Source organism: Saccopteryx bilineata, chromosome 1 (genome assembly GCF_036850765.1).
Source record: "Saccopteryx bilineata isolate mSacBil1 chromosome 1, mSacBil1_pri_phased_curated, whole genome shotgun sequence".
Taxonomy (NCBI): Eukaryota; Metazoa; Chordata; class Mammalia; order Chiroptera; family Emballonuridae; genus Saccopteryx; species Saccopteryx bilineata.
The window spans coordinates 227194338-227210561 of record NC_089490.1 but is presented as its reverse complement, the minus strand read 5'-3'; the positions used below and the strand labels follow the sequence as shown (position 1 = coordinate 227210561).

The 16224-nt window shown below is 42.2% G+C and overlaps 1 protein-coding gene across 1 annotated transcript; it reads left to right on the top strand.

Annotated features, from left to right (window-relative positions):
• Positions 1-209: 209 nt before the first annotated feature.
• On the top strand, positions 210-6083 carry SRP9 (signal recognition particle 9). Its single transcript, XM_066237403.1, has 3 exons — positions 210-404; positions 3493-3561; positions 4928-6083. Exons 1-3 carry the CDS (start codon positions 333-335, stop codon positions 5045-5047), a joined length of 261 nt encoding a protein of 86 aa, XP_066093500.1. The 5' UTR covers positions 210-332; the 3' UTR covers positions 5048-6083.
• Positions 6084-16224: the final 10141 nt, after the last annotated feature.

Below are 16224 nucleotides of genomic sequence, written 5' to 3'. Positions count from 1 at the left end.
GAAGTAGAGCCTACTGGCGGCGGGACGGTCGCTCCTCCAGTCCTCCAGAGGGCGCTGTGGGAGCCGCCTGCTGTCTCCCGGTTCTCCACTTCTCTAGACCAGTTCCCAGAGCCACACGCTCGGGGCTCCGCCCCATCCGTGACAACATCCCTACTTCCCATTGGGCAAAGGCGGGCACGGCCGACCAATGAAACGGGGCGTTAGTGAGAGGAGACGCCACCATCTTTGGTCGGCTGGGCCTATGGGTCGGTGGGTGGCGGCGGGAGGTTAGTGGGTCTGGTATCCTCTGGTCCCGGCCTGACTTCTCTGTTCCGTCCCGCCGTGGATCCACGATGCCGCAGTACCAGACTTGGGAGGAGTTCAGTCGTGCGGCGGAGAAGCTCTACCTCGCCGACCCTATGAAGGTAAATCGCTGGAGGGGCCAGTGTCTCTGTCCCCATCCCCGGGTCAGGATTCCCACCCTGCCGTCTGCTCGGCCTCCGGGGGCTCGTCCGCACTCTGGGCGGTGCTGGGATTGAGCAGAGACGGACGGACCCCTGAAGGTCCTATTGTCCCTACTGTCTCCTCCCTGATTAACGGCACTGAAATGGGCAAAAGTTAGCGTCATTTCAGGGCCTTTGCGCGTCCCCACCCGCCGAGTTTCCCTTAGCACTTGGCTTGGTTTACGTGTCTCTAAGGGCCGGCTCCACCCCCGCAGTTTAGGCTTCCTGTCCATTGTGTGTTGCTGCCCTTTTCCTGTATCGCTAGGGCGTTAGGGTACCGCCCTAGCGATACCCTAGGGCGTGTAAAATGGTAATTTTTTCAGACACCGCCGAGACGGTGGGGTTTCTTGAAAAACCCCAATTTGGAGACATCTACACCCCTTAGAAAAATAGTGGTTCTTAATCTTTTAGAGGTCAGTGCCCTTTAGTACATTTTTAAGTTTCAGGGGGTTTTTTGTTTCTGAAAAAACAGATTTTTAAAATATGTAAAACTGAATTTAACCATTCAGTAAATCGAGTCAGGTAATCCAAAGATAATTAACCTAGTTGTTATTATATATATCTACTTAAGTGCTTGGTGAATTCCCCGTCTTCCTTCACTAAGATAAATCTCATAAGTGGTGTGACTTTTTTTTTTTCAGTCACAGGAGAGCAGAGAGCATAATGGGAAACTCTTCAGGTTACAGCTTTAATAGCCGTTTTTATTTAGTTTCCAGAACTGTCTTGAGACTTCTAGTGCTGCATTTTAAACTGTTAAAATTATGTTTCTGTTTTGGCTTGTAGCCAAACTTTTTAAAACAGCTAAACAAGAACTTTTATAATTGTTAGAAAATGCTGTGATACATTATTTTGAATCCATCATTTAAAGAAATAAACATAACGTTCACAGAAGTTGTAAGCGCTCTTGGGAAATGTCTTCTTGTATTGAAATATGCTGATATCTAAATCATTTGGGGGGGAGGGCTACCTAACTATAATACTGAACAACAAAAAGCATTGAGTGGCTCTGGCCAATGGCTCAGTGGCAGGGGTCCCCAAACTACGGCCGCATGCGGCCCCCTGAGGCCATTTATCCAGCCCCCCCCCCCGCACTTCCGGAAGGGGCACCTCTTTCATTGGTGGTCAGTGAGAAGAGCACATTGACCATCTCATTAGCCAAAAGGAGGCCCATAGTTCCCATTGAAATACTGGTCAGTTTGTTGATTTAAATTTACTTGTTCTTTATTTTAAATATTGTATTTGTTCCCGTTTTGTTTTTTTACTTTAAAATAAGATATGTGCAGTGTGCATAGGGATTTGTTCATAGTTTTTTTTTATAGTCCGGCCCTCCAACGGTCTGAGGGACAGTGAACTGGCCCCCTGTATAAAAAGTTCGGGGACCCCTGGGCTAGAGCATTGGCCTGGCATATAGACATTCTGGGTTCAATTCCCAGTCAAGGCATATAGGAGAAGCAACCATCTGTTTCTCGCCTCACCCCTTTTCTCCCTGTTCCCTTCCTGCAGCCAGCTCATTTGGTTTTGAGTGTGGCCCCAGGCTCTGAGGATAGCTCAGTACTTGAGCATCAGCCCCTGATGGGGTTGTCGGGTAGATCCCAGTCGGGGGCTCATGTGGGAGTCTGCCTTACTATCTCCCCTCCTGTCACCTTAAAAAAAGAAAAGAAAAATTCATTGTGTAATGTGGCACTCAATATAGGAGTTATTCTAGATTTGGGAAAACTTGATGGAGACTTATTCTCAAGGCAAAATTCTGCTTTTATGTAATAATGCATCACGTTGTATCATCATGATAAAGATGTGATTGTGATTTTGTTGACTACTTTAGCCTCAGTCCACATCCTGAGAGTCATGGGAAAAGGCAAATGTGACCAGTGGTTTCCTGAGGAATGAATTTAAAATTAGCCATTTCTGCTATTTTTTTGCCCATCATTCCACTAGGTCAGGCCCTGGCCGGTTGGCACAGTGGTAGAGCCTCAGCCGAGCGTGTAGGTGTCCTAGGTTTGATACCCGGCCAGGACACACAGAAGAAGCACCCATCTACTTCTCCACCCTTCCCCCTCCCCTCTCCTTTTTTCCTATCTCTCTTCCTCTCCCACAGCCAAGGCTCCATTGGAGCAAAGTTGGCCCGGGCACTGAGGATGGCTCCATTGCCTCCACATCAGGTGCTAGAATGACTCCGGTTGCAACGGAGCATCACCCCAGAAGGGCAGAGCATCGCCCCCTAGTGGGCTTGTCGGGTGGATCCTGGTCAAGCGCATGGGGGAGTCTGTCTCTCTGCCTCCCCGCTTTTCACTTCAGAAAAATACAAAAGAAAAAAAAAGTATTATAGGTGAGGAATAATTTTCTCCTTTACCCCCTTAAATTTAATTGCTGTGAATTAACCTGACAAAAGCCAGATATAACAAGGGCGAAAAATATTACACATGAACTGGAGTTCATAAAGAAATATAAAGATGCAGTTAGAATTTAGAGCCTATATACCATCTTAACAAAGGGTGATAAAGTGTGGAATAAAGGCTGGAAAAAGAAAAGGGAGTTTTGGGCTTCTGGTGGGGTGTAACTTGTGGGAAGATAACTAGGAAAAGTATAGTAAATAGTTGTTGTTTAGTACAGTTTGTTTTGCAGTTAGGAATCCTTCTTGGTAAGGGAGGGGAGAACATTTATGCCCTCCTTTTAGCCAGAAATGGCAGAGTCCTAATTGCCTTCAGCTCAAAACAGTCCTTATGCCAAAGTGACTTACTTTGAGGTAACATGCTTTGGTCCCCTTCAATGTATATTTTTACTGGCTAGAAATGCCAACCCACTTAAGTCTTTAAAAAAAAATAAATTATAGCAATAGGAATGGACTGAAATGCTCTATTCTACCTCATTTCTATAATGATAAGTTTACAGTAAAGGTTACTTCGGACATTTTGGCTATTCTAAAAGATCATTTTAGCCAACTTGAAGACTAAATTATTTATGAGAATTATCTTCTGACTTCAGTGTTTCTAAATATGTATTTTTGTTTCAGGCACGTGTGGTTCTCAAATATAGGCATTCTGATGGGAGTTTGTGTATTAAAGTAACAGATGATTTAGTTGTAAGTATACCTTTTTATTTGTTACATACTTTCAGATTTGAGTTAATTATTTGTTTGGAATTATTCACATAGAGTATATGCAGATTACCTGTTAGGATTATTATTTTGCATTTCATTCCAAAGTCAAAGAAACATATTCTAGAAGCTACTTCTATAGGTTCTTAGGGAGATAATTTAACTTGCTTCATTAAGACAGTATGCCAGGTGTGGTTTAATAATTGCCATCTCCAGACCTTAGTCAACAGGGACGAAGAGGCCAAAACTGGATATATGGGGATAAAGTTTCTTTATGAGCATGTGAGAAGTAAGTGATGGTATTTGCCAGTAACCCCACGCTCAAGCTGGTGGCCTCCGGGTTTTGAACCTGTATCCTCTGCATCCCAGTCCGACACTCTGTTCACTGCACCACCGCCTAGTCAAGCCCTTGGTTGTCTTTTCATACCACTTTTTGTAGAGTAATCTGTTCAGTCATTAAGTCGGGTACTGCCCAGATCTGTGTCTGTTTTCTGATTTGTACATTTACCTGATTTTTTTCTGGCTTCCTGAGCAGCTCTAAGTTCAGTACCCTCACCTCACCATTCCTCAGAATGAGCCTGTCTGGAATGGAACTCATGCCCTCTTCTCAGACTGCTGCTTTCTCCTGCTTTCTAGTTTTAGCTGCACTTCCTGTCTGAGGATCATGTGTGGTCCCATCCTCGCCCTCATTCTCATGGCCACTGTTCCTTCATTTGAAAAACTCGTATTTTGATCCTCTGATACATTCTGTACACTTTTCTAGGCTTTTGGAGATTATTGAATCAAGCTGCCTCATTCATTTCCTGTCCTGAATGCTCCCGTTTTCAGTTACTCTCAAGTTTAGGAGCTCATTGTCACTTGCCTAAATTATTAGAGTAGTCTCCTGTGTCCCTGCTTCCAGTTCATCCTTCAGTCATCCCAGACAGCTACTGGACTGATTGCTAAAAATGTGAATTTGATTGTTACTACACCCCCTCCTCTTTAAAAACCTCATCACTCGGTGTATACTCCACCGTCACAGCCCCTCTTATTTCTGTGTTTTCTGTATTATTTAAAAGCTCAAGACTTGAGTTCTTCTCATCAGACTACAACAGGATTTAACTGGTCATTTTTGAGAAACTTATGATAGAGTTCATTGAGTTATTTTAGCAACAGCACTGACAAATTTAAGGAATGTAAATGCTGGGGGCTTGGAAACTGGAGTGTAATTTTCTTAGTATGACCTCCAGAGAAACTAGGGCAAAACAATGGTAGCAAAGGCTTAAATTTTTACCCAGTTATACATATATTTGGTACATTGTTGATAATCTAGTCTTACGTAGTTAATGTATACTTTTAAATTTTCTGACAGTGTTTGGTGTATAGAACAGACCAAGCTCAAGATGTAAAAAAGATTGAGAAATTCCACAGTCAACTGATGCGACTTATGGTAGCCAAGGAATCCCGCAGTGTTGCCATGGAAACGGACTGAATGCTTTGAAATGAAGGCTGTTGTGTTCTTACGAAGTAAATATCTTTGAATTTGAGAAAGTGTTGGGACAGTAAATACTTTATGTAACTAAGTGGGCTATTCAGAAGCCAAGAAATCATTTTTGAACTTTGCTTTTTAATGTTTACTTTAGAGAGCTAGGAATGTAAGTGCTTTCAGTTAGAAAGCCTGTATTTATTTTTGGAAATTGAACAAGAAATGTGGCTATCTTGGAAACTTTTCTGCAGATCATTTGATGCTGGGCAAAAGATATAATTTTTTGTGGTAAGTTTGTAAATGAGTTATCAAGAAAAGCTTATTCTTTCTTTAGTTTATTCATCTTTAAAAATTATATGCAACCATTTTGCTGGATTGATAGATTTCTTTTGGGGCATAAAATCTGTGCATTTGATGATCAACAAATATAAAATATAGTGACTAGAATTAACTATGCACAGCAGCATTCTTGATTATGTACAGTAGTGTTGTCTCTATTGTGTCTAAAGGAAGTTATGAAAACAAGTATGCTTTATCTTGAACTCTCCAAATTTAAACTATTTTTGAATATAAGGGATTCATAGTACCATTGGCTTGTTGAGCAGGCTTTGAAACTAGTTTTCAGTACTCAAAATACGTGAACAGAATAGAATGCTCACTGATAGACTGAAGCCACCATATCACAGGACATGTGTCACATATTTCCCATGTAGAGTTTATCAGAAGGGCTAAGGACTGTGTGAACTGTTATACCTTCGTGTACCTCTCCAACACCCCTGCCCATTTCTCTTTTTACTTAACCAAGGTTTTAAGCATGATTGTCACAACTGTCATGTTTGTATAATATTATTTGATATTTATCTTATATTTGTAACCTGAATTTTACCACCTAAATGTAAAGTTCACGTGTTGATTCCTACAATAAAATATTTTTTGTTAGAAATCTGTCATGTTGAACATGACCATTATATGGAAAGTTCCAGTAGCTATGTGAATCTTGACATGCTTCAAAGGTCAATAAATAAAATATTATGTGACTATATATTGTTTTTATTGAAGTCTTTAACCTCACAAATATTACTATTTCTTGACTAGGACATACTCTATTCATATAGTCTAAAATGAGCCTAATGATAATGTTAGTAAATTTTGTTTGTTTCTAGGTACTTTCCATTACATTCTTTTGAGCTCTGTTGATGGCAAGGTTCTTTTCTTGATTAGGAAAAGTAATCAACTAGTGTAGGGTTTTTTGAATTTGTTGATTCCCTCACACACTTAGTTGAATCACAAGGGGTTTTTTGGCCTTTTTTTCTCTCATGTACATCTAGTACTTTTTAACACTGCTTTTATAAAGGTAACCAGGGAGGGGGCAAAATAGTGTGAGATTTTTGTATCTGATAGCAGAGGGATTAAGAAAAGAGGTTCAAAGGCAGACAGCCTGGGTTACAATTTTGTCTCCACTACTTTCTGTTTCTGTGGTCTCAGGATACTTCTGTGAGCCTCCGTTTTCTTCTGGATATGGGGTCAACATAGTGCTCATAGGACTTGAGGATTAAATGGCATTGTCCATGCTAAACCTTTAGTACAGTGCCTAGAACATAGTAAGCTCAATAAATGGTAGCTATTATTATTATTATTATTGTTTTTCAGGGGAAAGAGTATTAGCCAGCTCCTAAGTTTTCTCATAATTTTAATTGAAGGATTATTTATTGGTAATGGCTGCCTTTTCTGCCAAGTTATGTCTATTATTAAATGCCATTTTTGGCAGTTGGGAAATACAAGAAGACTGTTTTCATAGTGTTCTTATGTATGTGTGTGGGGGGGTCCTTAAATCTAAAACTTGTTTGTGTACAAAATAAAATTAGTGAAAGAACTAGTTGGTGGTAAGTGGTCCAAGTTTGAATCTTAAAGACTATATATAAGGTCTACCAGAAAGTTCTGTCCGTTTTTGGAATAAAACAAAATACAAATTTTTCTTACCGTCAATAAACTTTATTAAATAATATAATTGCCATTATGATTAATGATTTCTTGCCAGCATGAGGGCAATTTGTATATCATTTTTTTTTTCATTTTTCTGAAGCTGGAAACAGGGAGAGGCCGTCAGACAGACTCCTGCATGCGCCCGACCGGGATCTACCCGGCATGCCCACCAGGGGCGACGCTCTGCCCACCAGGGGGCGATGCTCTGCCCATCCTGGGCGTCGCCATGCTGCAACCAGAGCCACTCTAGCGCCTGAGGCAGAGGCCACAGAGCCATCCCCAGCGCCCGGGTGATGTTTGCTCCAATGGAGCCTTGGCTGCGGGAGGGGAAGAGAGAGACAGAGGAAAGTGCGGCGGAGGGGTGGAGAAGCAAATGGGCGCTTCTGTGTGCCCTGGCCGGGAATCGAACCCGGGTCCTCCGCACGCTAGGCCGACGCTCTACCGCTGAGCCAACCGACCAGGGCTTGTATATCTCATTTTTGAAAAATGTTTTATCTTTTGATGCGAAAAATTGAACCAGTGCTTGTTTGATATCTTCATTTTTGAATTTTTTGCCCTTCAAAAAATTTTGTAAGGACAAAAACAAGTGATAGTCGGAGGGTGCTAAGTCCAGGGAATATGGTGGATGTGACAGACATGCTTCTGTAGCATTTGTTCCTTGTTGAAATTCGTAAAAATTACAGTGGTGTAAATGAACTTTATCAGTAGCCATGGGTACACTATCGCTTCACACATAAGACTAACGTGAATCAACTTTGTTTTAGTTAATTTGCTACATCAGTATGTATACATTAAGTGATAAAAATAGAGAGGCACACATGCGCCAAATAAACGTGCTTACATGTCGAAACTTGTGATAGAAACGATCAGAACTTTCTGGTAGACCTTATATATAATAAAACACCAAATCATATATTCTGAAAATTACAGTGCTATATACTTAATTTTTTAAATCAGGAAGTATTTCTGAACACTATAATCACATTTCTATGGGTTAATTTGTAGCAAACTATTTTGTGATAGATTTCATCAAGGGCTGCTGATTCTAAGGTAATCCAAATAAAGTCACTGTAGTAATTGAGACTCTAGTACTAATATTTCAAATAATTTCATTTTTTCATTCTCTTCTGAAGATACACTTCCCTTGGATCACAGAGCCCTTTAAACATGGCTGTTGGTCTACCTGTGTTCTCTGTTGTAAAGGGTTGCTCCCCCTTTCAGGGTACCTACTAGGGTGTGAACTTTTTGTCTCAAAAATACAAAGCCTCTTAGTCACAGACTAACAACTTGTACTATAATATATGAAGAATTCTCAAAACTCAATACGCTTTCCAAAAAAGACCTACAAAAGATTCGAATAGACGCTTCACTGAAGATGTACAGAAGGCAAATAAGCACATAAAAAGATGTTAATCATCATCAGTTGTTACAAGAATGCAAAGTAAAATCACAAGATGCCACTACATACATATTAGAATAGCTGAAATTACAAAGACTGACCATCCCAAGTGCTGACACGGATGTGGAGCAACCAGAACTCTCAAACACTGCTGGTGGAATGGAAATTAGCACCACCACTTTGGAAAACTGGCAGTTTCCTTAAAAGTTTTGCATATGCAAAGACTTGTACATGAATATTCATAGTAGCTTCATGAATAGCCAAAACCCAGAAACAACCCGAAAGGTTTCTGGATAAGTGAAAGGGTGAATATCCATACCTACCAATAATAGCCTCATCAATGAAAGGAACAAACTATTGATAACATGACAAGGTGGGTGAATCACAAAACAGTTAACACTGAGTGAAAGAAACCAGACAGTGCATGCTGAATGATTTAGTTTACATAAAACTAGAAAATGCAAACTTTCTGGACCACAGATGAGTGTTTCCCTCAGAGAAGGGGAGAGGTGAATGGAAAGGATTACAGTGGGACGGAGGAAACAATCTCCCGTTACAGGTGTGAGACTTTCATTGAGGTCTGAGGTTCTTACCTACTCCTGCTCCCTGTCCCCTTCACAGACATTTCTGCCAATAAATCTCTATACATCTTACCCATCTTGGTACATGCAACTTCATTTGATGTATCTATTATTCAGCCTACAACAAATACCTTTTGTCATATAGAAGTTTCAGATTTTGAGAACTGTTTCTTTTTTCTTTTTCTTTTTTTTTTTATAAATAAATTTTTATTTTAATGGGGTGACATCAATAAATCAGGGTACATACATTCAAAGAAAACATTTCCAGGTTATCTTGTCATTTAGTTATGTTGCATACCCATTACCTGAAAAGAGATCGTCCTCCGCCACCCTCCATCCATTTCTCTCTGTACCCCTCCCCCTCCCCCTCTCCCTCCTTCCCTCCCCCCACCCACCCCACCCCCTCGTAACCACCACACTCCTGTCCATGCCTCTTAGTCTCGCTTTTATGTCCCACCGATGTATGGAATCCTGCAGTTCCTGTTTTTTTCTGATTCGCTTATTTCACCCCTGCACAATGCTACCAAGACTCCACCATTCTGCTGTAAGTGATCCGATGTCATCATTTCTCCTAGCTGAATAGTATGCCATGGTGTATATGTGCCCCATCTTCTTCATCCAGTCCTCTATTTTTTTTTTTACAGTGATTAAAAGCCTTTAAGCAAACTCTTGGCCAATACAGCAAGAATCCATAAAAGAGTAGTGTCCTTAACATGTTCCCCAAGTCCAAGTTGGCCCCCTCACCATGCCAAATCCCTGAAAAATGCAACCCAACCACAGTTCAGTCTGTTAGGAGCTGTCACAGGGAGCAGGAGTCCAGGAAAGTTCCCCACAGGAAAAGTCCACATGGCACTGGAATTGTTGTCACCATTCTATACTTTGCAGCTCATGTCCAAGTCCCAATGACCGCTGCTTCTAGCTGGCAATGATTCAGGTAGACTGGAAAAAGCCATCTGCAGCATGCATGGACATGGAGCTTCTGTTCTCCTCTGCCTGGAGAGTTGAGACCAGGTTGCTTTTCCCTGGAGCTCTGTGACTGTGGCATGGTAAAGAACCTTGGGCTACACTAAGCTGGGTGGCAAAGGTAAATTCATAATACAAGTTGGCAAAAGGAGGAAAGAGAGCTCTGAATTAGGAGTAGGTCCCAGCCTGAAATATGAGTGGGGCATTGAGGTAGGAGGGATAAAGGAAACACCATATATTAAGCAAAGCAGCAGAAAATAGGACTATCAACACCCACAACAGAGATCTTTGAGGGAAGAATAAAAAACCTGACTATTCAGGCAAAACATAGTTAAGTGGCCCTTGTGCAAATGAGATCAGTTTACCTGCTTCTCGGAAGAAACACCCCAGGCTCGTCCACAATGTCGTAGATGGGGTCGACGGCCCTGGGCACCTTCAGCCTTCAGTGGCAAACCCCAGCTTTCTGGGCAAGGTTAGGTCATAGGTGGCTGGAGCAGGCCTGGAAGAGACTGAACCCTCCCTTAGAGGAGCGAGGGGGAAGCCCACCTTCCAGTGTCCCTGTTTCCTCACAGCAGAGGCGTGTAAGCCTGGCAGGCTTTAGCTCAATGACCTTCCTTTCCACTATTGAAGCAGGACCCAGATGGCATCCTATGAGACCCCTTTGGGGCGTTGGAGCCTTTAAGGGTGTATCCTAAAAGCTGGTAGTTCCCCTGATCTCTATTGGGCTTTTTCTGCCTCTAGGTATCTTAAAAGCCATTCTCAGAAGATCTCACTGAGGGGTTTGAGGATCCCCATCCGCCCATATAAATCTTTTCCATATATCTGGGGCCATTTGGAAAAAGACAAAACAGTGTTATTAGCTAGATCAAATAAAGAAGGTAGTAGTTTGCAGGTGAAAAAGATTTGGTGTCTCCTGTTCATCAGCATTCAGAAGAAATGTAAATTTTTTTTTTTTAAGTAAAAAGCATGATATGGTAGACCCGTCGGAGTCATTGGCCTGGTGTGCAGGATTCCCGGGTTCGATTCCTGGCCAGAGCATACAGGAGAGGTGCCCATCTACCTCTCCACCCCTCCCCCTCTCCTTCCTCTTCATCTCTCTCCTCCCGCCCGCAGCCAAGGCTCCACCGGAGCAAAGCCACCCCGGGCACTAAGGATGGCCCCATGGCCTCCGCCCCAGTCACTAGAATGGCTCCGGTTGTAACAGAGCAACACCCCAGATGGGCAGAGCGTTCCCCCCTGGTAGGCATGCCAGGTGGATCCCAGTCAGACGCATGCAGGAGTCTGTCTGACTGCCTCCCCATCTCCATCCTCAGAAAAATACAAAAAATAAATAAATAAAAGAAAAAATACTACAAAAAAAGGGGGGGGGGCATTCCCGTGTGCTAAAGCTCCAGGGAGCATGGAGTGAGCTCGAGTATGTCCCACGAAGCATGGAGCTCTATGTTGACATACAAGTCCCCGAAGAAGGAGGAACTGCTGAAACAGTTTATCAGCATTTGTCCCTAAGACAGCAGTTGGGAACACCATACGTAAATATTTGCTATCTGTCCACAGATTAAGGGGGGTGAGAACTGTTTCTTAATCTCTTGGTCCATTTCTTTATGGTTTTGGCCTAACATTAGTCTTCTTGACATTCATGCTCACATAACCTGGAGATGCAGGGAAGTCAGAGCCTATGAAGTCAATCACTAAAAAGTCAATTGACTAATGAGGGACAGGAGCTAATAACTCCACTTTTAGTTCTCATTTCATAAAGCTCAGAACATCCCATAAATCAAGCACCAGTTGCCCAGAACAGCAGCCAATTTTTAAGCATCCTTTGTCTTGTCTTTCCTCCTTTCCACTTCCCCAGCCCTTACTCCTTCCCCTGGGACAACTTTCTAAATAAACTACGTACTTATAAGGAAGACTTTGTCCCAGGCTCTACCTTCAAGGGAACCCAGAGTGAAAAAAAGAGCCTGACATCAGTGACAGGGGATGTTATACGAACCCTCAGGCAGGCACTGGAAGTCACATAGCAAAAGTCAAGAATATGTAAGCATTGCATCCCTGGGAAGTTACACAATGAGATTTTTACCTCCCACATACCCTTTATTAAGAAGCCATTCAACACCCTGACCGGTTGACTCAGTGGACAGAGTGTTGGCCCAGTATGTGGATGTCCCAGGTTCAATCGCAGTCAGGGCACACATGAGAAGTGACCAGCTGCTTCTCTCCCTCTCCCTCTGCCCCTTCCCTACCTTCCCCTCTTGCAGCCAGTGGCTCTCGATTGTTCTAAGCCTCAGCCTTGGGCGCTAAGGATAGCTGGGTTGATTCAAGCATGGCCCCAGACAGGGTTGCCAGGTGGACCCCGGCTGGGGCGCATGCTGCAGTCTATCTCTCTACCTCCCCTCTCTCACTTAAAAAAAAAAAAGGCAACAATGAGTTAATGCTTCTCATTCCTCACCCCACTCTGCCTTTTTCTCTCTCCTCTCTCTAAAATCAATAAATAAAATCTTAAAAAAAAACAAATATAAAAAGCATCAACTAAAAGAGTTAAACCTGGTTTTTGCTCTTCAAGAATGAGGGGTGGGGAGAAGAAGCTGCTGTGGTCTTGTGGTCTTAAAAGCCACAAGAGCCAGTTAATGCTTCAATCAATTGAATGATCTTAACACAGTTTAATAGTCCTCCCATCTCCTGCAAAGCAGGCACAAAATGATTCTCACACTTAACTCACAATGCAGTGTCCAGCGCAGGCCTATAGAGGCCCCAAGATGGCGTTTGCTTTTGAACTTTGTTTACAGACTAGCTTATTCATGGAAATTCTAGTGATCTTGATATTCACAAGATTGTGTTGTTGACCCCTGCCCTTGAAGTTCGGGAATATAGTACAATCTAGTCAGAGACCTCAAGGAACCTGGAGGAAAGTGATTTGGGGAGCCAGTGTGAAGTCATTTAAAAAAATTTTCAGTAGGAAAAGTGCTTAAAAAGCTAACATTTGACATCTTTCTTCTTCATTTATAGCTGTTAAAAACCATAACTGAGTACATTTTAAGTATCTTCTTGGCTTGATGCAATGACTCATGAATCAGGCAGCATCCCAGCTAGAAAATAGAAAGGAGCTCCAAAGAGCTGTACAAAATGGAGTCAGTTAAAGGCAGAAAGTGGGGGGTGGAACAAGGAGTTATTAGCAAAAGAAATAATTGTTTCAAGGAATGGCTCCTTCCTTTGGGGGAAGGCAGGGGACTATCAGGAAGATTACCTCACTAGTGTTGACCATGTAATTCCAGAGTAACTGGTTAACAGAATCCTGGGAGAAGCTGAAACAGCAATTGGGTTAGGTCAATTACATTTGGTTTGCTGATGTGGGGCTTAGCACAAGTGACTCCATTTTGGGCCTGTTGTCTCTTTTCTAACACATCTTTTTATATAAAATATGAAGGCTGTATAAAATTTTAAATTATTTTCTATTTGTAGTGATTCAGTGCATAAAATATATTATTTCATATTGTCATTCCTGCTGTCTCCAACAGATATCATTGTAAATTACTTTGTCCATTGTACATAGGCAAGTTTCTAGAAACTGGGATTCTACTTGTGTTTTATTGGCTTATTGGGAGCACCATATGTTAATCGATGATTTTTAAATATACTTGATTATAAAAATGATGAGAAGACAGATATGAAATAACTCTATGTAATCAGTATTCTTTTTTCTTTGAGTGAGGATTGGAGAGAGAGATGAGAAGGGAGAGATAGAAGCATCAGCTCATTGCTCCACTTAGTTCTGCATTGATTGCTTCGCCTATGTGCCATGACTGGGGATCGGACAGGCAACTTTGGGCTCAAGCCGAGCCAGCAACCCCTTGCGCAACCTTGGCGTCAAGCCAGGAACCTTGGGATTAAGCCAGTGACCTTGGGATCATGTCGGTGACCCATGCTCAAAACAGCAACTGCATGCTCAAACTGGTGACACTGAACTCAAGCTGACAACCTCGGGATTCCAACTGGTGATCTCATAGTTCTGGGTCAATGCTCTATCTAACCAGTCAAGCAAGCTATACAGTAATCGGTACTCTTATAAAATGTTCACTCCGATTCCCGGCCAGGGCACACAGGAGAAGCGCCCATTTGCTTCTCCACCCCTCCACCGCGCCTTCCTCTCTATCTCTCTCTTCCCCTCCCGCAGCCAAGGCTCCATTGGAGCAAAAATGGCCCGGGCGCTGGGGTTGGCTCTGTGGCCTCTGCCTCAGGCGCTAGAGTGGCTCTGGTTGCAACATGGCGACGCCCAGGATGGGCAGAGCATCGCCCCCTGGTGGGCAGAGCGTTGCCCCATGGTGGGCGTGCCGGGTGGATCCCGGTCGGGCACATGCGGGAGTCTGTCTGACTGTCTCTCCCTGTTTCCAGCTTCAGAAAAATGCAAAAAAAAAAAAAAAAAAGTTCACTCTTTAACATCTTGTAAGCCATTTGGTATCCCCACCCCAACTCCTTTAACGTCAAGATGATTTGTAATCTGTTAATCTTGAAGTAGATAATACTTTTGTAATAAGTAATGGGTGATATACCCTTTTGAGAACTATAATAAAATACATACAGGGTCTGGTGCAATCAGTGATCTTTCCATTGGCAATTTATTGGTAAGCATCCAAAGAGCACAGAGTGCCCAGGAGGAGTCCTATGGTAAATAAGAGTGAAGGAAAAGCTGTGGGGCGGGTGCAGATAGAAAAATAATTATATATCTAGATAGTTACAAAGCAAATGCATATTTGCTGTATAATAACATCTAAAACATTATATAATATACATAATCATTTCAGACATGATGTTCCATTACTACTTAAAATTTTCAATGTGTATTTTTTAAGATCAAAGATATTTACTTAGAAAAATTCAATTCTCAAAATTAAAATATTAACCATGAATATAAAACCACTATTTAATCTACAGATGCCCCCAGTAATCCCAATAACATTCTTTATAGAAACTGTTTCTGCGCTGGGATCAGCCTAGAATAGAGCATTGCAATTCATTGTCATGACTTATGCCTTGTCTTTTCTGACATTGACATTTTTGACCTTGACATTTTTTTTTTAAGTAAGAGAAGAATGAGAGAAGAGAGAGAGATGAGAAGCATCAACTCATAGTTGCGGCACCTTAGTTGTTCATTAATTGCTTTCTCATATGTGCTTTGACTTGGGGGCTCCAGCTGAGCCAGTGACCCCTTGCTCAAGTCAGTGACCTTGGGCTCAAGTTGGCGACCTTGAGCTCAAGTCAGGGACCATGGGGTCAGGTCTATCATCCCACACTCAAGCCAGCAACCCCAAAGCTGGATGAACCCACATTTAAGCCAGCAACCTCAGGCTTTTGAACCTGAGTCCTCAATATCCCAGGCCAACACTCTATCCACTGCACCACTGCTTGGTCAGGCTGACCTTGACATTTTTGGAGAGCATAGGCTAGTTATTTTGTAGAATGTATCTTGGTTTGCCTAATGTTTCCTCATGATTGATTTATATTGTACATTTTTAGCATAAAGAATATTGTTTCCTTTCCAGTGAATCAGGAATGGACCTAGTTTCTATCCAAAGTTGTTCCCCTCGCACATTATTTTTTATCCTACCTGATGTGCCTGGAACCTCTCCAGAATCCTGAGAGGATACTGAGAACCCAGGTTCGAAAGCCCAAGGTTGCTGGCTTGAGTGTGGGCTCATCCAGCCTTTGTTCAGATTTTTTAAACTATAATTTATTCTAGAAAGCACATTATACCCACACTTTAGTTCCATAGCAATGGCTTTTGACCAAAAGCAGTAGAATTCTGACTGAATTTTACTCTGCTGACAAAAAAGAGAAAGAAAAATAAATTTTACCCTGCTTAGTTGGACTCTGTAACTTATTTATTGACTGCATATATGTTTATTATACTTTGAAATATCTTACAGTCTTACATTTCATATTATAAATAGTGAGGAGTGAAGTTACAATCGCACTGCTGTTATTTTACATAACAATAACGGTTTTATTGAGGTCTAATACACACACTACAGAATACACCCTTTTAAAGTGCCCAGTTCCGTAGTTTTTCGATATATTCAGAGTTGTGGTGATGCAACCAACCATCACCATTATCAAAGTTTTAGAATGTTAAGTCACAGCATCAAATTGAGTAGCCCTGCTCCAACTTAAAGGCGGAGCCTTAAGGACGTGCAGACAGTCCAGGGTCCCTCAGGTAACGCCAGCGGGGCGGGACTGAACCCGGGATGTCCCTATCCCCGGAGCCC